The 24,638-nt window shown below is 40.6% G+C and overlaps 1 protein-coding gene across 5 annotated transcripts in view; it reads left to right on the top strand.

Annotated features, from left to right (window-relative positions):
• The first annotated feature begins 5,340 nt into the window (after positions 1-5,340).
• The window catches only part of dock9b (dedicator of cytokinesis 9b), a 44,718-nt gene continuing 25,420 nt past the window's right edge, over positions 5,341-24,638 (top strand). For 2 of the 5 annotated variants that reach the window (XM_058402130.1, XM_058402129.1), the window contains exons 1-20: positions 5,348-5,671; positions 11,608-11,724; positions 12,053-12,142; positions 14,352-14,434; positions 14,705-14,774; positions 15,352-15,447; positions 16,943-17,077; positions 17,555-17,729; positions 18,561-18,616; positions 18,723-18,797; positions 18,875-19,015; positions 19,222-19,425; positions 19,936-20,058; positions 20,868-20,950; positions 21,029-21,151; positions 21,248-21,327; positions 21,874-22,058; positions 23,685-23,750; positions 23,854-23,946; positions 24,209-24,320. In XM_058402130.1, the coding sequence (XP_058258113.1) occupies positions 5,504-5,671; positions 11,608-11,724; positions 12,053-12,142; positions 14,352-14,434; positions 14,705-14,774; positions 15,352-15,447; positions 16,943-17,077; positions 17,555-17,729; positions 18,561-18,616; positions 18,723-18,797; positions 18,875-19,015; positions 19,222-19,425; positions 19,936-20,058; positions 20,868-20,950; positions 21,029-21,151; positions 21,248-21,327; positions 21,874-22,058; positions 23,685-23,750; positions 23,854-23,946; positions 24,209-24,320 (2,275 nt within the window). In that variant the 5' untranslated portion in view covers positions 5,348-5,503. Of the gene's footprint in view, positions 5,672-9,033; positions 9,394-11,607; positions 11,725-12,052; positions 12,143-14,351; positions 14,435-14,704; positions 14,775-15,351; positions 15,448-16,942; positions 17,078-17,554; positions 17,730-18,560; positions 18,617-18,722; positions 18,798-18,874; positions 19,016-19,221; positions 19,426-19,935; positions 20,059-20,867; positions 20,951-21,028; positions 21,152-21,247; positions 21,328-21,873; positions 22,059-23,684; positions 23,751-23,853; positions 23,947-24,208; positions 24,321-24,638 lie in introns of those variants that run through there. The other 3 variants (XM_058402132.1, XM_058402133.1, XM_058402131.1) reach the window with 3 other exon arrangements.

Here is a 24,638-nt window from a genome sequence, read left to right as displayed (position 1 = left end):
CAAAGTCTGTCTTGGAGCTGCAAGTTTTCCAAAAGAAGCTCAATAAAATAATCAAACGAAGACATCAGACGATCATCTGCTTAAAACACATGAAGCTGGAGTCTAGAGGTTGATGGTCATCCAGATTCCAATTTTTTTCCCCCTAAGGTTGAAGGTGGTAAAAGGTGGAAAAATTCCTAGTGGAGAGAGACAGGTTCCAGATCCAAGCTGTGAAGTTATTAATGCAGTAATTGGCAACCGCTGTAGGATTTTGGAAACTGAGCCATGGAAACAAAACTCCAGGCCCATGACATCACTCCTGCTGATACATAAAAGGCCAGAGACAAAAATATCCTTACTGCTGGCACTTTAAAAGTCCTGACCGGTGGGGTACAACAGACTAAATAAAGAATAATGGAATATATTTAACGCTGTAAATCTTAAAAATTGCTGCATTCCTCTCCCTCATGACTGATAATCCGTGTAATTAGTATTTAAATGATTCCTACCGTATCGTATGTACAGTATTAGTGCACTATTGTAACTAGAAATAGAGCACAAAACTGTATTTCTGCAAGCTTTATATTTGATTTTTATCATTTAATACGGAGTAAACAATCAAAAGTGACCATAAAAAACTGAGAAATTGCACAGACATACAAACAGATAGAGTACAAACTAAAAAGCTCTATTAGTTATGTATGTAAAAGCTCAGCTTAGCTACGTAGCCTTTAGCTTTACCTCAGGTAAACGTGCTGCCCTTCTGTCTCACATGATGCCTTTAAAAGCATCAAAAATCCTGATTATGAATAAATCCGATCATTTATCCTACATAAGAACAAACAGAAGATGTCCAATTCCATCATATCTCATATGCTAAATAAAAAAAAGTAAACAAACAAGCCCTACAATCAAAACAGCTAACATTGGCTTAGGTAAAGTTTTAGCACTTAGCCTGCTTCGCTAGATTAATTGAAGATATTTTTCCATAATCAAAACACGGGAAGATAAAATAATAAAATAATCATTCGATGCTGTAGTTAAATATTTCAGTGGTTAGTTTTACAGTAAAGTCTGTGGATATTACCGTAACACTACATCAGTGTTAGCTAGAGGAGAAATGTGATCTTCATCACTTCATGTTTGGGTTTATTCTTTCTTTAAATGTACCAACTATCCAGTCATTTTAATATCATTTTATTCCCCTGATCACTATCCTGCACTCAGGAGAGAGAGAGAGAGAGAGAGAGAGAGAAAGTGAGATTGATAGAGCGAGAGAGAGAGAAAGCTAGAGTGATAGTTAGAGTGATAGATAGATAGATAGATAGATAGATAGATAGATAGATAGATAGATAGATAGATAGATAGATAGATAGATAGATAGATAGATAGATAGATAGATAGATAGATAGATCTCAAACTGATTTAATGGCTCAGCTCGAGTATTATTTATCTGTAATATTTCTGGTTGTAAAAACATAAAGCTACGCATTCTCTCATTTTATTCCTTCTGGATTTCATTTCCTCAGACTCTTTCTCATGTTTTTGTGTGCTCTTGAGGAGACATTTCTGCTCCACGTGCCAGAATGTCTTCATTAGTCAATGCTAAGCTAATTAGCTGATTAGCATGCTATATTTCAGGTGTTTGGTGTATATATAAAAATATAACCGGTTAAAGCAAAACTCTCCAGTTGACTGGTGGATCAGTGTGGAATAAACCCAATCTTTGGAATGCAGTCGTTGCAATTTGGTTCATTTTATGAGGAAAGAAAAAAAATATATGCACGCTAGCATTCGGCTAATGAGATATTTTTATGAGCCGTTTTCGGAAAAATTCCTCAGAGGAAAGCGGAAAGTTAATGTAAAGGTATCAGGGAATCCGGAGTATGAAGGGAAATCAATGAAATATCACGATTTAAATCATCTTTGTAATAAATATTCACAACAAATGCAATAAAAACACATAAGATAGAGATATACAGTGAATAATTTTGATATTGTGAAACTTTAAATCCTGCGTGTTAAATAAAATCAGTGAGTGGAGGTGGAGAAGGAATATTGAGGAGTTCTCTTCTTCACCTATAGGTGGCGGCAAAGCTCAATTTGTTTTTAACACCGATCAGCCATAACATTATGACCACCTGCCTAATATTGTGTTGGTCCCCCTTTTGCTGCCAAACAGCCCTGACCTGTCGAGGCATGGACTCCGCCAGATCCCTGAAGGTGTGCTGTGGGATCTAGCACCAAGATGTTAGCAGCAGATCCTTTAAGTACTGTAAGTTGCGAGGTGGGGCCTCCATGGATCAGACTGGTTTGTCCAGCATTGCTCCATGGTCCAGTTCTGATGCTCACATGCCCATTGTTGGTACTTTCAGCAGTGCACAGGGGTCTGCATGGGCACACTGACTGGTCTGCAGCTATGCAGCCCCTTATGCAACAAACTGTGATGCACTGTGTATTCTGACCAGTTTCTATCAGAACCAGCATTAACTTCTTCAGCAGTTTGAGCAACAGTAGCTCATCTGTTGGATCGGATCACACGGGCCAGCCTTCACTCCCCACATCCATCAATGAGCCTCGGCCGTCCATGACCCTGTCGCCGGTTCACCACTGTTCCTTCCTTGGACCACTTTTGATAGATACTGACCACTGCAGACCGGGAACACCCCACAAGAGCTGCAGTTTTGGAGATGCTCTGATCCAGTCGTCTATCCGCCATCACAATTTGGCCCTTTTGGTCAAACTCGCTCAAATCCTTATGCTTGTCCATTTTTCCTGCTTCTAACATCAACTTTGAGGACAAAATGTTGACTTGCTGCCTAATATATCCCACCCACTAACAGGTGCCATGATGAGGAGATCATCAGTCTTATTCACTTCACCTCTCACTGGTCATAATGTTATGCCTGATCTGTGTGTGTGTGTATATATATATATATATATAAATATGGCTTTGTGCTGACGTTAATAAGGATTATAGAAAAAGGATTTGATATAAATTTCAATAAAATACAGTGTGCTCCATAAGTATTGGCACCCTTCTTTAAAATAAGGGATATTAATAAGTGAGTTTTATTAACAATGATTAGTTAATTTTTTCTTTTTAAAGTATAAAACCAAAATTATTTTTTTTAAACTCTAAAATATTTTTGTCAGTCTTTTTTATTTATTTTATTCTCTCTCAGTCTTTTTTTTTTATTTTTATGTTTGTTACAGTGTATTATTTTTCATTTTGTTCAGTCTTATTGTGTTGGAAATTGTGTTGCTACTGAACGCACACTGATCATCAGACCAAACACAAAATAAACCGAAATAAACTGTTAGAGCTTAATTCTAATTTTCTGATAATTATCTACACACCTACACACCAGCGTTTCATATTTTCAAAAAACTTTAGTAAAATATCTATTTTTCTGCCTTTCATGCTAGCTAAAACGATTATTTCCCACTTCACCCTAGGTACCTGACACCTAATAGCACAGCATGGTAGGCGGAGTAAAACTTCAACTTAGTGTCATTGTTCATAATAAATTGAAAATATTTAAAAATGATTCAGAGTTGAATTTATTATAACATATAAATAAACAATAAACTTAATAAAAAAGAAAACATGGGGGTTAGGGGGGGATTATATCTTCTTCCTTTTCGATCTTCTTACCTTTAAATGTGGCTCCTGAAATTGTGTGTCTGTGTGTGTGTGTGTGTGGTGCTAATGCACTCAGTGGTCACTCTGTAAGGAAATAAATGCCCTTCACCCCGGGGTTACCGCAGTCTTGCTTACACACTACAGCTTTCACTTCAGCGGTTTGTGGAAAGGAATAAGTCACAAAAGTGTCTTCTGTTTTCTAGGAAAGTAATCAACAACAGGGGTTTGTGATGAGTTACTGTTGTCCCCTTAAAGATTATATTTCTCTAACAGCATGTCCTGTTACAGCGTTTTATTCCTTTTACACCTCAGCACTTTGCCAACGATTACACGGTTATATTTATTATAGATATATGAGCTGTTGTACTTTTTATCCATTTAGAGTTACATGTGGAGACAGTCACTCACAGAAAAGCCTCTGCTGAGAGAGAGAGAGAGAGAGAGAGAGAGAGAGAGAGACAAAGGTAGAGAGGCAGAGGGTGAGAGACAATGACAGAAAATGTAACAGATAGGCAGACAGACAAAGGGAGAGAGGCAGGCAGGCAGACAGACAGACAGAGAATGAGACAAACAGACAGACAAAGGAAGGGAGAGAGAGAGAGACATACAGGCAGACAGAAGGAGACAGACAGAAATAGAGACAGAGAACAAGACAGACAGACTGACAGAGGGAGAGAGAGACAGCCAGATAGACAGAGACAGCAGACAGAGAGAAACAGCCAGAGACAGAAGATGAGACAAACAGAGGAAGAGAGAGACAGAGAATGAAACAGACAGGCAGTCAGACAAAGAGAGAGAGAGAGCGAGAGAGAGAGAGAATGACACAGACAAAAGGAAGAGAGAGAGAGAGACAAACAGAGAGACAGACAGAGAATGAGACAAACAAACAACAGACAAAGGAAGGGAGAGAGAGACAGTCAGACAGAGAGGCAGACAGAAGGAGAGAGACAGAAAGATAGAAACACATAGAGAGAGACAGAGAACAAGACAGACAGACAGGGGGAGAGAGAGAAAGACAGGTAGAGAATAAGACAGGCAGGCAAACAGACAGACAGAGAGAGAGAGAGAGAGAGAGAGAGAGAGAGAACCAGGCAGACAGACAGATAGAAGGAGGCAGCAGACATAGAGAAAGAGAGAGAGACACAAAGACAGAGAATGAAACAGACAGGCAGACAGACAAAGGAAGAGAGAGAGAGAGAATGAAACAGACAGGCAGACAGACAAAGAAAGAGAAAAAGAGAGCGAACGAGAGAGAGAGAGAGAGAGACAGACAGACAGACAGGCAGACAGACAAAGAAAGAGAAAAAGAGAGCGAACGAGAGAGAGAGAGAGAGAGAGAGACAGACAGACAGACAGACAGACAGACAAAGAATAGAGAAAGAGACAGATGGTGACTGAGAGATAAAAACAATTTTGTTAGACAGGCAAACAGACAGGGAGAGAGAGAGAGAGAGAGAACCAGACAGACTGACAGAAGGAGACACCAGACAGAGAGAAACAGACAGAGACAGAGGACAAGAGAGAGAGAGAGAGAGAGAGAGAGAGAGCGGACTCCATTCAATAACTGAGGAAGCAGCTCATCAGTGCATCACTCTTTCTCTCTCGTCCCTGGACTCGTGATCGATCTCTCTTCCGGAAGGAGTGTATGCAAGAGCATAACTCTCTCTCTCTCTCATACACACACACACACACACACACATTCAGACCAGCAGGCAGCAGTTCAAATATACTTTGTGAATACTCGTTCATCCTCTGTTTCCTGATTTCACTTTAAAAAACTTCCCAATGGCACACAGTGGTCCAGGACAGAGAGATTCTGACCGGAGCTGGCTCTCTGAGACGGACGTGTGTTTGTGTGTGTGTTTGTAAGTCTGGGCAATGGGGTGTTCGGCAAGTGTGTTCCTGTGGAGGAGCATGCAGAGTTTGCTGGGCAGAAACTACAACCGTGTGTGTAAAGCCGAGGAGGAGATAACGGAGTTTATAGAAGATCCAGACACGGAAAGCTGCAGGGATTCGCTGACACTAGCACCGGCAGCAGGAGCACTGGTAATGTGTGTGTGTGTGTATGTGTGTGTGTGTGTGTGTGTGTGTGTGTGGTACATGCTGTTTGAGGAATACGAGCCATTAAAACAACAGCAGATGTCGGTTCAAGTATTACTCAGCATCCTGAGTCTTAAAGAGGTGGCCTGCTGAGTGGTCCCGGTGTGTGTGTGTCTGTGTGTGTGTGTGTGTGTGTGTGTGTCTGTGTGTGTGTGGTGTAGTGTACAGACAGAACAGTCCATAAGAAAGTTACTGTAAGATTGTATGTGGTTGTATATCGTACAATTTCCGAAAGGTTCATAAGATAATATGTTCTTTTTATCCCATTATAGTTACATGGTGGACGTTAGCTCCGGTTCTCACGTGTTGTAGCGCCAAAAAAACGTACAAAAACGTGGAAAGACTCACAGTCACAGCTTATAAAGCGATGACACTGGAGACTTCATCTATACATGAAAACCTCACTATATCAACTAAACGGATTTCTGTGTTAGTCTCTGTGCATCAGCTGTTACTATAGCAACAATTAAGTATCAATGTGAGCCTACTATAATTTAAATAGAATTTAATTAATAAATAAATAATAATAATAAGAAGAAGAAGAAATTTTATATCTTTTGCACATTTAACAGACAAAAAAAACCCAAAAAATTAATTACGAAAAAAATAAGCAAATAATACTAATGATATCAGTGTTTGAAAAAAGAAATTTTAAGAAAATATAAGAAAAATATGTATATGTAAAATAATGTAAAATAAAGATAGAATAATAGTAGAATTAACGTAAAAGTAATGTGTGAAAAGTTAAAGTGAATTTTTTCGAGCAATTGGTGATGTAACATTTACACGGTTTTGTAGATCTTAAAAAAGAAATAAAAATAAGGTGCACTCATTAGGAGAGAGGAAGAGAGAGATGGAGAGAGAGAGACAGATAGAGAGTGAGAGGCAGAGAGAGAGAGATAAAGAGAGCGACAAATAGAGAGAGAAAGGGAGAGAGAGAGACAGATAGAGAGAGAGAGAGAGAGAGAGAGAAACACACAGAGAGTGAGAGGCAGAGTGAGAGATAAAGAGAGCGACAGAGAGAGAGAGAGAGATGGAGGGAGGTGAATGAGGATATCTCTGTACATTCAGCAGTATCAGATGGAGCAGTGCTGTAAGAGGAAGTGGATATGAGAGTAAAGGCCGTATTAATGACGCTGCTCTCTCTCCCTCACTGCACTCACTGTGGAAATTACACTGACTAATCCCTCACACTCTCATCTGTCTCTTTCATTTCCTCTCCCTTTAAATAACACACTTATTTATAACTACAGCATATAAAACCTTTTTCTGGATGTTAAGGCATCGTCATTCATCCGTCCATCCATCCATCCTTCTGTCCATCTATCTATCTGTCAATCCATCCTTCCATCCATCTGTCTGTCTATCAGCCCGTCCATCCATCCATCCATCCATCTGTCCGTCCATTCGTCTGTCCATCCGTTTATCCATCCATCCGTCCGTCCATCTATCCATCCATCTAACCATTCATCCGCCCATCCATCCATCCATCCATCCATCCTTCTGTCCATCTATCTATCTGTCCATCCATCCGTCCATCCTTCCATCCATCTGTCTATCAGCCCGTCCATCTGTCCGTCCATCCATCCGTCCATCCTTCTGTCCATCTATCTATCTGTCCATCCATCCGTCCATCCTTCCATCCATCTGTCTATCAGCCCGTCCATCCATCCATCCATCCGTCTATCCATCCATCCTTCCATCCATCCGTCTGTCCATCTGCCTGCCCATCCATCCGTCCATCCATTCGTCTGTCCATCCATCTATCCATCCATCCGTCCATCCATCTATCCATCCATCTAACTGTTCATCCGCCCATCCATCTGTCCATCCATCCGTCCGTCCATCCATCCATCCATCCATCCGTCCATCCAGCTGTCTGTCCATCCATCTGTCCATCCATTCATATATTTTCTCTAGCTCTTATCCTACACAGCATCACGGGGAACCTGGAATCTATCCCAGGGCACAGATTTGACACATTTCTACTACTTTATATTATTTATAGACACATTTATGATGACTTTTATTTATTTATTTATGATAATATTTTGCGTATCGTTCGTTTGTTTGTAAGAGAATCATGAGACATGAAAGGTTTTCTCCAGTCTCAGTCTCCTTTCTTTTTGCAGCGTCCTTCTCCAGAGATGTCCATCATTTTTTTTTATTTCATGTAAGCAGCTGTGTCTCAGAGCCCTGGGGCCGGGCGTGAAGCTCCCCATGTGGGCTGTGTGTGTTTGTGTGTGTGTGTGTGTGTGTGTGTGTACAGGGTCGTGGATGTTTTGCTTGAGTTTCGTGAGCCCCACCCTGGCGTTCGGCCAACGGGCCCCTCGTGAGCCTCCATGATCATTACGTCACCTTGCGTGATTATGCAACTGGGCGGAGGGGGATACAGTGTGTGTGTGTGTGTGTGTGTGTGTGTGTGTGGACAGACATCTGGTTTGCACTTGCTTTACCCTCACTCTTCCTCATGCGGTGTTGTTTGCATGTACACACTAATTTTGGAGAAACGGATGTGATTTGCTTGTGACCTTTGAACCCGTACATGGAGCTTGTGTGTGTGTTTGTGTGTGTGTGTGTGTGTGTGTAAATACCATCTTGTGCATTTGTCTGTAAAATCGAGACAGGTTTAATGGAACCGAAACGTCTGATTGTCTCATGACCTTTTGGGGATATGACACGGTACAGGACACTAGCGTACAGTGTGTGTGTGTGTGTGTGTGTGGGTGGGTGGGTGTGTGTGTGTGGGTTGTGTGAGAGAGAGATTTATATCACTGGAATTTTGCCACTGTCACTGGAGACTCCTTCCGTAAATGTGAACGAAACTTCACCATGTCAACCGTTTTCCCTTTTAATGCGGTTACTATGGAAACTGCAATCGTCAAAGCCGCAGTTCTTGAAAAACAACCGTCCAATCAGAGCACGGAATCCGACGTGCAATATGTTTAGCGTTCATCGGTGCGCAGTGTAATATGATTAGCTCATGGTTGTGTCACTGCTCTGGCAGGATTCAGTCGCACTGTACAGACCAGAGGACGGGACTTTCCGTTGTTTTCATCTTCTTTCTTATTGCAGTCAGAAAAGTTTTGGCACCCCACACGAGTCCCTTTCACTATTCCATGGTGTGAGACGTGAGACATAGATCTGTATAAGATAAGAGCAGGGTGTGGGGGGAAAAAAAAAAGCACACACACTCACATTAGAACAGCTGTATGAAGGAGTGGTTAGAGCGAAAGGGGGAGTGTGTGTGTGTGTGAGTGAGTGTGTGTGTGTGTTTAGTATAAAGACAACAGATTCACAGAAGTCCGCATATTGAGCCTCTGAGACCGAAGGCAGAGAGCGCGAGAAGGAAGGAAGGAAGGAAGTGGGCTGTAAAATTCAGAGAAAAAGAAGCGTGTGTGTGGTGTGTGCGGTACAGAAGGCAGTGTGTGTGAGTTTGTGAGAAAGTGTGTGTCTGTGTGGACAGCATCACTGCTAGAAATATGACCCAGGCATCTGGAGCTCTCTAGCTCATTCTGATTCACACGACACGTGCCGCGTCGGACCCGGACCGGACCATGCAGTCCAGGGGGGGTCGGGGCTGCCATAACGCGCCCGAGTGTGAGTTGCCGCAGCAACAGCAGCAGAGCAGGAGTGTGGGGGAGATGGAGGTGGAAGGTGAAGCAGGGGTAAGTGGCTGTGAACTTACAGGAAACTCATGTTACTGCTAACACGCTAACGTTGATTGTTTTTCTTTAGCCGTGAGTCCTGACGTGTGTGATTAGTGATTCTTCTGAATTTCAGCAGTTTGGTCAACGTCTTTGTTTTCATCACTTACCTTAGAGCAGCTACAAGAGTCAGCTAGAGTCGTTCCTTTACCGTCATCTCATCGCTGTCTTCGCTCATGATGTTGTGATGCTAACAAGACAACACACAGAGGACAAGAGAGGGAGAGAGACAGAGCGAGAGAGACAGACAGCTAGATGAAAAGACAGAGAGAGGGAGAGAGATGAAGAGATAGAGGGAGAGAGAGAGAGACAGATGAAGAGGCAGACAGAGAGAGAGGAGAGAGAGACAGACAGATGAAGAGATGGGACAGACAGAGGAAGAGAGAGGGAGAGAAAGACAGATGAAGAGGCGGAGAGAGAGAGAAAGAGAGAGACAGACAGATGGACAGACAGACAGATGAAGAGACAGACAAAGGGAGAGAGACAGACAGAAAGATGAAAGATTGCTGTCTTGCTCATCATGTTGTGATGCTAACGAGACAACGCGCACACACACACACACAAACACACACACACACAAACACACACACACACACACAGCTTATCACATTTTTGAGAAGTTGCAGCTTGATGGTTAGGAAGTGCTGACACTGGAGACTCCTTCCTTCAGCGTTGAGGATGGCTTTTTGTAAACGGTGCGCCATGATGATGGGAAGCGTGAGTTCTGTCTGTGAGGAGTCAGTGAGGACGCGATGTCAGATACCGCGACAGTTTATAATGCTAACTGTTAACAGGTATACCATCGTTATATTCGTGATATAAGCACGGATTGTGAGAAACCGTAGTTTCCTTTTATAGCAAAACAGCAGGCATTCTTTTTAAAAACACTTTGGGTACTTGTGTGTGTGTGTGTGTGTGTGTCACAGTTTAGTGGACTTCAGAGTGTCTGACTTCAAAGGAGCTTTATATTTGTTTAAATACAGTACCTAGGAAGTGTCTTTACATCTGTGTGAGTGTGTGTGTGACAGACAGAGAGATAGACAGACAGACAGATAGATAGACACGTGTTGGAACACACCACAACCAACCACACCGCACATCTGCACATTGCAGGGCTGAAATACACAACTCATAAAAACATAAAACAAATAAGTTGTACATTTCAGCTCCTGTTTATACATAAAGAGGACTTGTGCACACCTGGACTTTAAAGATGGACAATACCACTGCTGCTCATCATCTCATTTCACTCCATGACCATCCTGTACTGCTGCTGTCTGCACATTTCACACACTTTACATAGTTTTCCTATTTATTACAGTTGTTTACATTTTACATTTTTATACATATTCTATATTCTATTCTATGCCATACCTTATTCTATTTATATTTTCTTTATATTTTATTTGACCTACTGTAAAAATTGTAGTTTTTATATTTTATATTTTGTATTTTATATTTTAGATTTTATCCTGTTTTTTCTGTCCCTATTCCAGCATTTCACTGCGTATCATACAGTGTACGATTATGTAGGTGACAAATAAAAATTGAATTTGAATTTCAGATAGATAGATAGATAGATAGATAGATAGATAGATAGATAGATAGATAGATGATTGTGGACAAACAGTACTGTGTGTGTGTGTGTGTGTGTGTGTGTGCCATGAGACCGTCATCTTCCCTGAAATGTATACAGTATTGACTCTGAGTTTAGTGTCTCATCAGTGTGAGGTCACTGTAAGGCTTCCTTCGCTTCTATTGGCTCACAGAGGGAGCCGCAGAGGGGCTGTAGCCAATCAGAGAGCTTGTGAGCTCATGGTGCCTGGTACAGTTAAACACAATACTCATTCAGAATTATCTGCCTCAGCATCTCACACACACACGTACGCACGCACACACACACACACACACACACACACACATGATTAACTAAACGTTTGGTTCTGTGCCTAATTAATTAATTAAGTCTTCCACAATTAAAAAATTTACAAAGTGTTCTTAATTGTAAACATGTAAAAAAAAATGTGTATATGTGTGTCTAAGTGTGTGTGTGTGTGTGTGTGTGTGTGTGAGAGACAAGGTCAGGGTCAGTAGCAGGTCTGTACTGATGGGTGATCCTGTGTAGGGTAATGTATAAGTGTATAAGTGTGTGTGTGTGTGTGTGTGTTTTATCAGGTGAAGCCAAAGCTGATTGAGCCGCTGGACTATGAGAGCGTCCTGGTTCAGAGGAAGACTCAGATCCTCAATGATGTCCTCCGGGACATGCTGCAGTTCCCCATCGATGACTTTCAGGTAACATGTCCTGAGTGATGAAGACCTCTCCTGAGTGATGAAGACCTTTCCTGAGTGATGAAGACCTCTCATTTTGATTCGTCCTGTAGCTAGTAGAGTTTAGTGAAGAGCTGTGTTATAGCAAAAGTCTGATCCAGAGGCTGAAATTAGATTAGATTGGATTTTCCAACAGTGTGAGAAGAAATGATCTTCAAATAGCATTGACTTCAATCTACCTACTAAATCCCCTGAGGAACCTGAGAGATGGATGGAGAAAAACAGGACTGATGACCGTTACTCTGTCTGACACTTTTGTGCCCTGTGTGTGTGTGTGTCTGTGTGTGTGTAGATGTGCTGTGTGAAGCGTCAGGGCAGGACTCTATACCCCACCATCCCCGAGGGAGCGGAGAAAAGCGCCAGCAGTCTGTTTGTCCAGGAGGTGAGAGAAGTCCAGTCTTACACTGAGATAAAAAAAAACATCAAACACAGAGCTGAGAGAGAGAGAGAGAGAGAGAGAGAGAGAGAAAGAGAGAGAAAGAGAGGAGAGGAGAGACAAACAGGCAGATGAAGAGGGAGACAGAGGGAGAGAGAGAGAGAGAGAGAGAGAGAGAGAGAGAGACAGAGACAGGCAGATGAAGAGGCAGACAGAGGGAGAGAGACAGAGGGAGAGAGACAGACAGACAGATGAAGTGGCAGACAGAGGGAGAGAGAGACAGACAGACAGACAGACAGACAAAGAGACAGACAGAGGGAGAAAGACAAACAGATGAAGTGACAGACAAAGGAAGAGAGGGAAATAGACAGACAGAGGGAGGGAGAAAGATAGACAGGCAGGGAGACAGACAGACAGAAGGGGAGAGACAGACAGACTGATGAAGAGAGACAGAGGGAGAGAGACAAACAGACTGATGAAGAGACAGACAGAGGGAAAGGGAGAGAGATGAAGAGACAAACAGAGGGAGAGAGAGAGAGAGAGAGAGAGAGAGAGATGAAGAGACAGACAGAGGGAGAGAAGACAGACAGATGAAGAGACAGACAGAGGGAGAGAGACAAACAGACTGATGAAGAGACAGGGAGAGGGAGAGAGAGATAGATGAAGAGACAGACAGAGGGAGAGAAGACAGACAGATGAAGAGACAGACAGAGGGAGAGAGACAAACAGACTGATGAAGAGACAGGGAGAGGGAGAGAGAGATAGATGAAGAGACAGACAGAGGGAGAGAAGACAGACAGATGAAGAGACAGACAGAGGGAGAGAGACAGACAGACTGATGAAGAGACAGGGAGAGGGAGAGGGAGAGAGAGATAGATGAAGAGACAGACAGAGGGAGAGAAGACAGACAGATGAAGAGACAGACAGAGGGAGAGAGACAAACAGACTGATGAAGAGACAGGGAGAGAGAGAGGGAGATAGATAGATGAAGAGACAGACAGAGGGAGAGAAGACAGACAGATGAAGAGACAGACAGAGGGAGAGAAGACAGACAGATGAAGAGACAGACAGAGGGAGAGAGACAGACAGACAGAAGGAGAAAGGACTGAGGACAGAGAAAGAGAGATGCAAAGAGATACAGAAATGCAGAGAGAGATAAAGAGAGAGAGAAAGACAGACAGGGAAATAGAGAAAAAAGAGACAGACAGACAGACAGACAGAGTAAGAAAGTAGATGTGAAGTGAGACTGATAAGATCAGTGTGAGGAGCTGCCTGATCACTGGTCCAGCACCAGACACTTCACCGGCTTCCACCAGTCCAAAAACATGGACATGTGTTTCTAATAAATCGTCCCTCTGAGCACTGAGCAGCTCATTGGGCTGGTTTGGAGAGCTGAATGAACACTAAATTTTAACACCATGTTTACTCTGAAGGCGAGTCGTCGTCTGGGAGTCCCACAAATAAATCCAGACAGGAATCAAAGCTGATTAAAGAAATAAAAATCACTCACAGTTCATTAGTGAGATTATTTTCCTTTAACTCCCTGATCACTTCAGCTGTTAGCCACACAGAGTCACCAAAGCTCAGTTACTAACACCAGGCTAACTCTTATATTATATAACCCAGTACCTAGTGGTGTTAGTAAGCTAGCTTCCATTAAGCTCACTAACCAATATCAAGCTAGCTCATATAAAGCTAAATATCCCATTGTTTAAATCAGTAACCTATATTGCTAGCCAGATAGCAGTATCATATCATGTAAACCAATAGCTAATATATATTAGCAACCAAACATCTGGCAAATTATTATTTTGTGTAAACCAGTAGCAAATGTGAGCTAATATTAGACTTATATATTATGTAAACAATTAGCAAATGGGACTGGGTACCAAGCTAGCTAGCATTTCATCAAATATAATGGACTGTAAAAGATTAGCTAAAGTTGATAGCAGGTTGGCTAAAATAGAAGAAAAGCCACTTGAGCCTGAGGTCATTTTTTAAAAATGTTCACTTCAAAGAGTGCTGAATGCTAATAATAATAATAATAATAATAATAATAATTCATGAATATCATTAACCGTGCTAATTAGCTTTATCAGTGATTAGCTTTAGTAATTACTGCAGAATAACATGCTTAAATGTTACGCTAAACAGATTGTGTGTGTGTGTGTGTGTGTGTGTAAAACATCTATTAATTTTTGCATTTTCACAACAGTGCATCAAAACGTACAACTCAGACTGGCATGTGATTAACTACAAACATGAGGACTATTCTGGAGACTTCCGCCAGCTGCCCAAGTGAGACCTATCTATCTATCTATCTATCTATCTATCTATCTATCTATCTATCTATCTGTCTATCTGTCTATCTACATGTCTGTCTGTTTGTCTATCTATCTATCTATCTATCTATCTATCTATCTATCTATCTATCTATCTATCTATCTATCTATCTATCTATCTATCTGTCTGTCTGTCTGTCTGTCTATCTATCTATCTATCATAGACTCTGTACACACACATCCTCCACAGGTTCTTCCTCTGATCTCTGTGCTTTTTGACCCACAGTAAAGTTCTTCGGCCAGAGAAACTTCCCACTCATGTGTTTGAGGTTGACGAGGATGCAGACAAGGATGAGGTACTTTAAACCTAATAGGCAAAAAACATGCTGAGAAAGAAAAGTAGCATAGTGCTGCGGGTGTGTGTGTGTATGTTTGTGTGTGTGCGCGTGTGTGTCTGTGCGTGTATGTGTGTGTGTGTGTGTGTGTGTGTGTGTAAGACCTCAGAGACCAGCACTTCCTGTTTAATGTTCAGTTGAAAACATTAAGCAGACATGAGAGATATAAATATAGACTGTTTTAAAAACGGTTGTTAATCATTAATTCATGATTATTCATGACGTTTATATTTGTGTGTTTTTTAGTTATAAAGAGATCTATAAAGACTTAATGCTGCTTTACATTAAGCTTCCATTAACTGAGTCTATACACAACTCTTTATAGCTGGAAGTGAGAACAGGAGCTTGGTTTGTTTAATGGATGTTTCTATAATATTACATGTAAATATAAATAGATCAAAATATGCAGTGGTGTAAGAGGAAGTGGTATTTGATTCTATCAGCAGGATTAATTGAAAGCCAGATTAATCAGCTGATTAATAACGTGGACGATGAAGAGCGAGTCGTTACTGAACATCTGACTTTTTGTCTTTTTAAGGATACATCATCTCTGAGCTCTCTGAGGGGTGGCGTGTCCAAACATGGCTGGCTTTATAAAGGCAATATGAACAGTGCTATTAGTGTCACGATGAGGGTGAGTAATCACACACACACACACACACACACACACGTACTGTAATGACACCAAAATAACCATCATGATTAAACATACCACAGTATTATTCCAACATGTGACACCAGACATTTTATTACATTTTATTTGACCTTAGGGGCATCATAGAGGGCACTTTATAACATTTGATCTACTTTGGAGGCATCCTAAAGGGCACTTTATAACATTGTATCTGCCTTAGGGACGTCCTAGAGGGCACTTTATAACGTTGTATCTACCTTAGGGGTGTCCTAGAGGGCACTTTATTACATTTTATCTTCCTTAGGGACATCCTAGAGGGCACTTTATAACATTTTATCTAACTTAGGGGCATACTAGAGGGCACTTTGTAACATTTCATCTACCATAGGGCATTCCAGAGGGCACTTTATTACATTTTATCTTCCTTAGGGGCGTCCTAGAGGGCACTTTATAACATTTTATCTTCCTTAGGGGCATCCTAGAGGGCACTTTATTACATTATATCTACCTTAGGGGCATACTAGAGGGCACTTTTTAACATTGTATCTACCTTAGGGGCATACTAGAGGGCACTTTATTACATTTTATCTTCCTTAGGGGCATCCTAGAGGGCACTTTATAACATTTTATCTATATTTTACCATATTGGCATCCTAAACGGCACTTAATTAGATTTTATCTACTGTATTATCAGCCTACAGGGCACTTTATCACATCTTAAATACTGTAGCTTTAACCTAAAGGGCATTTTGTTACATTTTATCAAGCATATTGGAACCCTAGAGGGCACTTTATGACATTTTATTTACCTTAGGGGTACTTTATCTACTATATTAGCAGCATACAGGGCACTTTATAACATTTTATATACTGACAGTTTACCCTAAAGGGCACTTTATCATGTCTTATCTACCGTATTGGCATCCTACAGAGCAATTCATCATATTTTATCTAGTGTATTATCAGCCTACAGAGCATTTTATCACATCTTATATACTGTAGCTTTAACTTATAGAGCCTTTTATTACTTTTTTCCGAACATACTGGAACCCTAAAGGCACTTCATCACATTTTATCTACTATATTAGCAACCTATGGGGCACTTTAACACTTTACCAGAAAGGGCACTTTATCATGTCTTATCTATCATATTATCTCATTTTATCTATCGTGGGAGCATCCTAGAGGGCAGCTTATTGTTTTTTATCTAGCATATTGTTAACCTATGGGGCACTTTATAATGTATTATCTACTCTTTTGGCACCCTAGAGGGCACGTTCACCATTTTTTTTTACTACGGACCCACAGGGAGGGACATCCTCATTCTGAGTTCCCCAGTGCCTAACGCTGACCTTGTCGTGAAGCCCTGAAGACTTCCTGCTCTTAGTTCACTTTCCCACGCTCTGAGAACTTTTTTAGACAAGCCGTCTCATGTTATTTGTATGTAACACACTCGAAGTTCTCCTTGATTATCCCTCCTTCATCTTTTCTCCAGTCTTTTAAGAGGAGATATTTCCAGCTGGCGCAGCAGGGGGACGGATCCTACAATCTGAACTTCTACAAGGATGAGAAAATCTCCAAAGAGCCCAAAGGGACCATCTTTCTCGACTCATGCATGGGGGTGGTCCAGGTACGAAGACCACTGTACACACATTGAACATGAATAGATACGGCAAAGTTGGGGCAAAAGTAATGGCACCCGATAAAAGTATAAAGAGCTGTATGATTGTCTATAGTAGCTGATGCACTGCATCGGCTGAGCTGCATTATTGGGGGATTTAGTGCACTAGTTGCATTAGACCTTGAATAAAATTTTTTTTAAATCACTTCTATCTTTGGGAATGAATGTAAAGGAAGTGATGTACCCTCCGAGGGCGGGGGGGGGGGGGGCAAAGTGAATAAAACACTTCTTGTTGTGCTGTTATGGGCAAATAATCAACCACCTGGCAAACAAGCTGTTACTATAGAAACAATAACATACAAGAAGGAGCTGCTGCTCTAAAAACCTACTTAATAATCTTTTGACCAATCAAAAGTCCAGTTCTGTGATTGTGATGTCAGTATGTTTAATGTTTATTGAAGTTTCAATTTGTGTGTGTGTGTGTAGAACAGTAAAGTGCGGCGTTTTGCCTTCGAGCTGAAGATGCAGGATAAAAGCACGTACCTGCTGGCCGCTGACAGCGAGACTGAGATGGACGACTGGATCAACGTCCTTAACAAAATCCTACACAGCTGTTTCGAGCTGGCCATGCAGGAACCGCGGAACGGAGAGCTGCACGATGGTGTGTGTGGGTGTGTGTGTGTGTGTGTGTGGTCAGCATTTCCTAGCATCATTATTCTTTACACTAGAGAACCATTGCACTGTCCAGGGAGTTCAGAACAAGCTGACTGCATGTTAAAGACATTTATTTATTACAGCATGGAGCTGAAATGTTCTCAGAAGCCAAAAAATGGAGTTTTCTCCTGATTTTTTCGTGTCCATGTTGATGATTGAGCATCTTGGTCATGTTCCACTCCACAGTGGAGGTTCATATGAAGCTCATATGAAAGTGGACACTCAGGACTTACTAGGGGTGATATATTCATAGAAAAGTTCCAAAAAACAGTTATTTTTCTCCACACAAATGTTCTTATCATCACCGTCTCATAATTCCATTAAGCCTGTTTACTGGGCGAAAAAAAGAGTTAAAATTCAACCTTTAAAATCTTAGATGCGTTTATTATATTGAATTGGTGTCTTAGTGGTGTAGTGTCTTGGCTGTTGGGCTGCTGCAACAACACTGTGCACTGTTATTTTTAAATAAATTAATTACAATAATAATATTTATAATAATTAATATTATTGTTATTTTATTTTATTTTATTTATTTATTTATTTATTTATTTTAATTGATTTTATTTTTTAACTGTATGTGATTTATGTCATTAACATGTTGTGAATTATCTATCTATCTATCTATCTATCTATCTATCTATCTATCTATCTATCTATCTATCTATCTATTTTATTTATTTTATTTTTTTACTGTATGTGATTTATGTAATTATCACAGTATGGATTATTTATTGTTTTTCTGTTTAATTTAATGTTTTTTTTTCCTCCTGTGTTGCAGATGATGAGCCGGGAAAGTCTGATATCTCATCAGAGAACGTTCAGGACGGATTTCAGGTTAGCGTGCTCTGTATTAATCTGACGTAATAACAACTTCTCAAAAAAAAACCCAACTTATGATCATTAGGACTTTATCAAAACCAATATTTATTGTTTTATAAAGAGTGCCCGAGACGTCGAGCCGAAGATTTGCAACGAAACACAACTCAAGCTTTTCACCTTGGATCCGGACACACAGGTGAACTCAGAGGCACTAACGATGGAGACTGCTTCCTGTTATGATGCTTATAATAACGTGTGTGTGTGTGTTCACAGAGGCTGGATCTGTCAGGCATCGAGCCGGATGTAAAGCAGTTTGAGGAGAAGTTTGGGAAGAGGATTCTGGTCAGCTGTAATGATCTGTCCTTTAACTTACAGAGCTGTGTGACAGAGAGCGAGGACGGACCTACGACTAACGTACGATAAACTTCACACCATCACCATAACACTCACAACCACCGTCGTTAAATATTACACTCTAATCATGTTAAACTCACGTCACTCACACACTGGCTAATCACGTGTCACTGAGCCTTCCGAATGCATTACAGGTCTAGCTGTAATTACAATCCGAGCCACTAGAGGGTGCTGAAAGTAATCTGATACGTTTTTTCTCGTGGCAGGTGGAGCCGTTCTTCGTGACTCTCTCGCTGTTTGACGTACAAAACAGCCGAAAGATCTCCGCCGATTTCCACATGGACCTCAATCACCCGCTGGTGCGCGCCCTGATCTCACCACCATGCTCCGTGATTAACGGACATGCGGAAGAGACAGATGTCCAGTTGATAGATGGGCTGACCGAGGGGGCGCTGCAGTACCCCACCCAGGTGACCACTCGGGCCACTCTACATCTGCTTTCACACACACACACACACACACACAGTTTTTAACACTGCTGGATTTCTTCAGTTGCTGTACTATATTGTCGTCAGTAGGCTTTTCTCTTCTAATACTGGTTGCCATAGTAACAGCGGGCGGCGTTCCACTTGACACCAAGTTAGTTTTCGGCGTTTTTTTGTATAAAATTCAGCAGTGTTTAGAAGCTTTAGATCAGAGGAGACGCAGCGTGCACCATATTTGCAAAGTTCGAGTTTTCTCAGCTTTGTCGCGTCGTTGGACACGCCCACATTTAATCACAATAAACGGTTGAAAATGGACAATCCCTGGTCACTGTGTGTGTGTGTGTGTGTTTGTGTGTGTTTGTGTGTGTGTGTGTGTGTTTGTGTGAAAGCAGCATTGGTTTTATGATGTAGAGCATCCAGCTGCCATAAATAGTATATGTGTGATTACAGTGTGTGTGTGTGTGTGTGTGTGTATATATGTGTGTGTGTGGTCAGGGTGTGTTCTCTGTGACATGTCCACACCCAGACATCTTCCTGGTGGCGAGAATAGAGAAGGTGCTACAAGGGGGAATTACACACTGCGCCGAGCCATACATGAAGAACTCAGACTCGGCTAAGGTACTCACACACACACACACACACACACACCCTTTCATACTTGATCCAAAGCACCTGTAGTGAAAGTGTCGTTACTCACAGACAATAAATTAAACGAATTAAAAGAAAAAAAAAATTAAAATGTAAGTTTAAGTTCATTTAAACTTCATTTCAACATTTTTGTTTATTTTCAGTCAAAACAATGTTTAAAAAATCCAGCTGTAAATTTGTGTAGAATTTTTTTATTTAAAGAGATGGACTGAAAAATCTGGGAATTTTACACATTCTGGAAAGTCAAATAAAAATTTTAATTTTTTTTAAAAAGCTTCAGTAAATAAAATGTTTTTTTTCTTCAACTAGAAATAAAAACATTAAATATCCAGAAGATTTTTTAAAAATCCCTGAATGAGAAATACACTTTATTTAATTTTTATTTATCATATTTTTTTATAAAATATTATTTTTAAAAAATAAAGATCATGGTTTTATTTTTTTTTATTTTTAAATAATTATTTTTTTTATTATTATTTTATTAAAAAATAAAATAAAAATTTATTAAAATAAATTTATTAAATTTATTAAAAATAATATTTAATAAAAAATATATATAATAAATAAATATTAAATTTATTTAAAAAATTCACATAGCTGTTGTGTAAGAGGAATAAAACACACCAGGATGTGCAGATATCGGAAAATCATCAACGTCACTGAGATGAAGGTGACTCTTTTCCATTAGACGTTGATTATTTTCCTGTAACAGCACGACACTGAGTGTTTTGTTGGTTCTGGTCTGACTTTGAGAGAATTGAATGAGTTGTGTTGCTCAGGTGGCTCAGAAGGTGCTGAAGAACGCCCGGGTGGCCTGCAGCCGGCTGGGACAGTACCGGATGCCGTTCGCCTGGACCGCCAGGTCAGACACTGCCGTGCTTGGATCTGTGAGAGAGCGTGAATTCATTTTAATGTATTTCTGTATTCTGTGTATTTTCAGACCCGTGTTTAAAGACGCCTCAGGGACTCTGGATAAAAACGCTCGCTTCTCCGCCCTCTACAGGCAGGAAAGCAGTAAACTATCAGACGAGGATCTCTTCAAACTGCTGGCTGATTTCAGGAAGTTAGTGGTCATTATTAGCGTCACCCTTAAAGACTTAACGAGTGTTAAATTGACTTGTGACCTGTTTGCACATAACGAGCGTGTGTTTGTGTTCAGACCTGAGAAGATGGCCAAGCTTCCTGTCATTCTGGGAAACCTGGACGTCAGTGTGGACAGCGTCCCTCCTGATGTGATCAGTAAGGTTTCGTTTCACCGCTTCCTGTTTCTGGCTTTCAGCATTTGATCATTTTATCTGACTTTTCATTTGCAGCCTGTTCATTTAGTCATTTAGCACTCTCCAGAATTAAAGGGGCGGTTAGTCATTTTTTATTTTTATTTTTTTAAGTTTTGACCTGAAAAAAAATAATACAGTGTTTGTTATTGTTGTCTCAGGGTGGATATTTATAGCTTCTTTAAAATTAAAGCACTTGGGAAAACTTTTCTGGCCCTGAAATGAGCCCCGCCCCTAGTTAGAATAGAGCTGTTTATCTGTTGCACTACAAAAACGCTGATTGGTGTTTTTATCGCAATTTCAGTTCAGGTCACAGCCAGCAGAGGGCCTTAAAAGTGACAAACTGCTGCTTTAAGCAATCTTTCTGAGCTCAGTCTGAGCTCCTGATTAGTATGTGACTCTCTCTCTCCATCTCTCTCTCTCTCTCACTCTCTGTCTCTCCTTCTCTCTCTCTCTCTCTCTCTCTCTCTCTCTCTCTCTCTCTCTCTCTCTCTCTCTCTCCATTAATCAGATTGTGTCACTTCCTCCTACATCCCTGTGCGCCCCTTTGAAGGCAGTGAGCGTGGGCCTCTGTTAGAGGTGGAGGAATTCATCCCCAGCATTGCTAAGTGCTCTCAGCCCTTCACCACCTACAACAATCACCTTTACGTCTATCCCAAACACCTCAAATATGACAACCAGAAGTCCTTCGCGAAGGTAAATAACATCATAGTCTGGATTAGTGTGCTGGATTAGAGCTGGATTACAGCTGAACACTGCACTCAGCTTTAATCTGGATTACATCAAACTCTGTTCATATCATAGTACCAACATTTTAATCCCAAGTCAAGATTTTAATCCCAGTTTTTAATTTTAGGACAGTGTCTTAATCCTTAAGGTTTTAATCTAGTTTTTAATCCCATCAAGTGAAGATTTTAAACCCAACTAAAGTGTTTCATTTTAGGATAAGATTTTAATCTCTATTATGTTTTTAAAGTCATGTAGAGGTTTTAATCTCTGATCATGGTCTCAACCTCAGATCAAGATTTTAATTCCATCAAGAATTTAATCCTAGGTTAAGGCTGTAATCTGAGGTCAAGGTTTTAATCCCAGGTGAAGATTTTAATCCTATGTTAAGGTTTCAATCTCATGTCAAGATTTTAATCTCAGGTCAAGGTTTTAATCCCAGTTTAAGGTTTTAATTCCAGGTCAAGGTTTTAATCCCAGGTGAAGATTTTAATTCCAGGACAAGTTTTAAATCTGAGCTCAAGGTTTCAATCCCATGTCAAGGTTTTAATTCCAGGTCAAGCTTTTAATCCCAGGTGAAGATTTTAATCCCAGTTCAAGTTTTTAATCTCAACTCAAGGTTTCAATCCCATGTCAAGGTTTTTATCAAAGGTCAAGGTTTTAATCTCAGGTGAAGATTTTAATCCCAGTTCAAGTTTTTAATCTCAACTCAAGGTTTCAATCCCATGTCAAGGTTTTAATTCCAGGTCAAGATTTTAATCCCAGGTGAAGATTTTAATCCCAGTTCAAGTTTTTAATCTCAACTCAAGGTTTCAATCCCATGTCAAGGTTTTTATCAAAGGTCAAGGTTTTAATCTCAGGTGAAGATTTTAATCCCAGTTCAAGTTTTTAATCTCAACTCAAGGTTTCAATCCCATGTCAAGGTTTTTATCAAAGGTCAAGGTTTTAATCTCAGGTGAAGATTTTAATCCCAGTTCAAGTTTTTAATCTCAACTCAAGGTTTCAATCCCATGTCAAGGTTTTAATTCCAGGTCAAGATTTTAATCCCATGTCAAGGTTTTAATTCCAGGTCAGAATTTTAATCCCATGTCAAGATCTTAATCTCAGGTCAAGGGTTTAATCCCTGGTCAATTTTTTAAATTCAAGTAGAGGTTTTAATCCCTGATTATGGTTTTAAACATAGGTTTTTAATACCAAATGAATGTTAATCCTGTTTTAAGGCTGTAATCTGAGGTTCAGGTTTTAATCCCAGGTCAGGTTTTTAATCTCAGAATCTAAACCTCAGAGACCAATAAGTCAGAGTTTTCACCTAAGATTAAAGCTTTTAATCCCAAATCAAGGCTTTGATCTTAGAAGGTTTTAATTCCAGATGAAGATGAGGTCAAGAACAAAGTTTCCATCCTAGGTCAAGGTTTTAATCTATTATTTATCAATGATCTGAATTATTTTTATAAACACTGCTCTTTTTGTGGCTGAGTGAATGCTGAAGTCAGAGCCGCTAGTCAGAGCGATTAGCCAGGAGTGGCGCTTCTGCACTATCGATTTGTTCTGCCTGAGATTTCAGCGTGTAAGGAGATCTGACTCGGTGTGTTTCAGGCGAGGAACATCGCAGTGTGTGTGGAGTTCAGGGATTCTGATGAGAACGATGCAAAGCCACTTAAGGTGTAACCACACACACTTACCCACCTGCATCAAATTCCACCTTGATTTATTTATGCCATTATATACAATGTGTGTGTGTGTGTGTGTGTGTGTGTGTGTGTAGTGTATCTATGCTCGTCCAGGAGGCCCTCTGTTCAGCACACACGCCTATGCAGCAGTGTTGCATCACCAGCAGAACCCAGAGTTCTATGACGAGGTGAGAGGTTTGTGTCATTAAAGCTGCAGTATGTAACATTGAATCGTCATGCTAAGAGCTTAAGCCTGAGTTCAAGCACTAATTTTAAAGGAAATGTCTAAAAACATGTTAGATACATGAAAGTGACTCCATCTAAAAGTTACATACTGCCGCTTTAATGATTACAGTGGTTTCTGCATTCTAAAATAATTGTGTATAATATTTTTTTTAAATAATTTGATAATTCTCCCTTTATGATGATATTTTTCATTCTTTGCATCAGATTAAGATCGAGCTTCCAACTCAGCTCCATGAGAAACACCATCTGCTCTTCACGTTCTACCACATCAGCTGTGACAGTGGCGCAAAGAAGCGGGACGTGGTGGAGACACCAGGTACCTCACCACCATATCCACCACCACCTCAACCACTACTTCCACCATCACCGCCTCTACCTCCTCCTTCTTCAACTCCACTATCCCCATCACCTCTACTACCTCCATTACCACCACCATCTCCACCTTCATGATCACCACCACCACCTCCACAAACACCACCATCACCACAAAATCCACCATCTCTACTTCCACCTCCTTCACCTCCACTATCCCCATCTCCATCATCACTACCATGACCACCACCATCACCACTACCACCACCTTCACCATCACCATCATCACAAAATCCACCACCACCATCACCACCTCTACTTC

This window comes from Hemibagrus wyckioides, linkage group LG11 (assembly GCF_019097595.1).
Source record: "Hemibagrus wyckioides isolate EC202008001 linkage group LG11, SWU_Hwy_1.0, whole genome shotgun sequence".
NCBI lineage: Eukaryota > Metazoa > Chordata > Actinopteri > Siluriformes > Bagridae > Hemibagrus > Hemibagrus wyckioides.
This window is presented reverse-complemented; position numbering and strand designations above follow the sequence as displayed.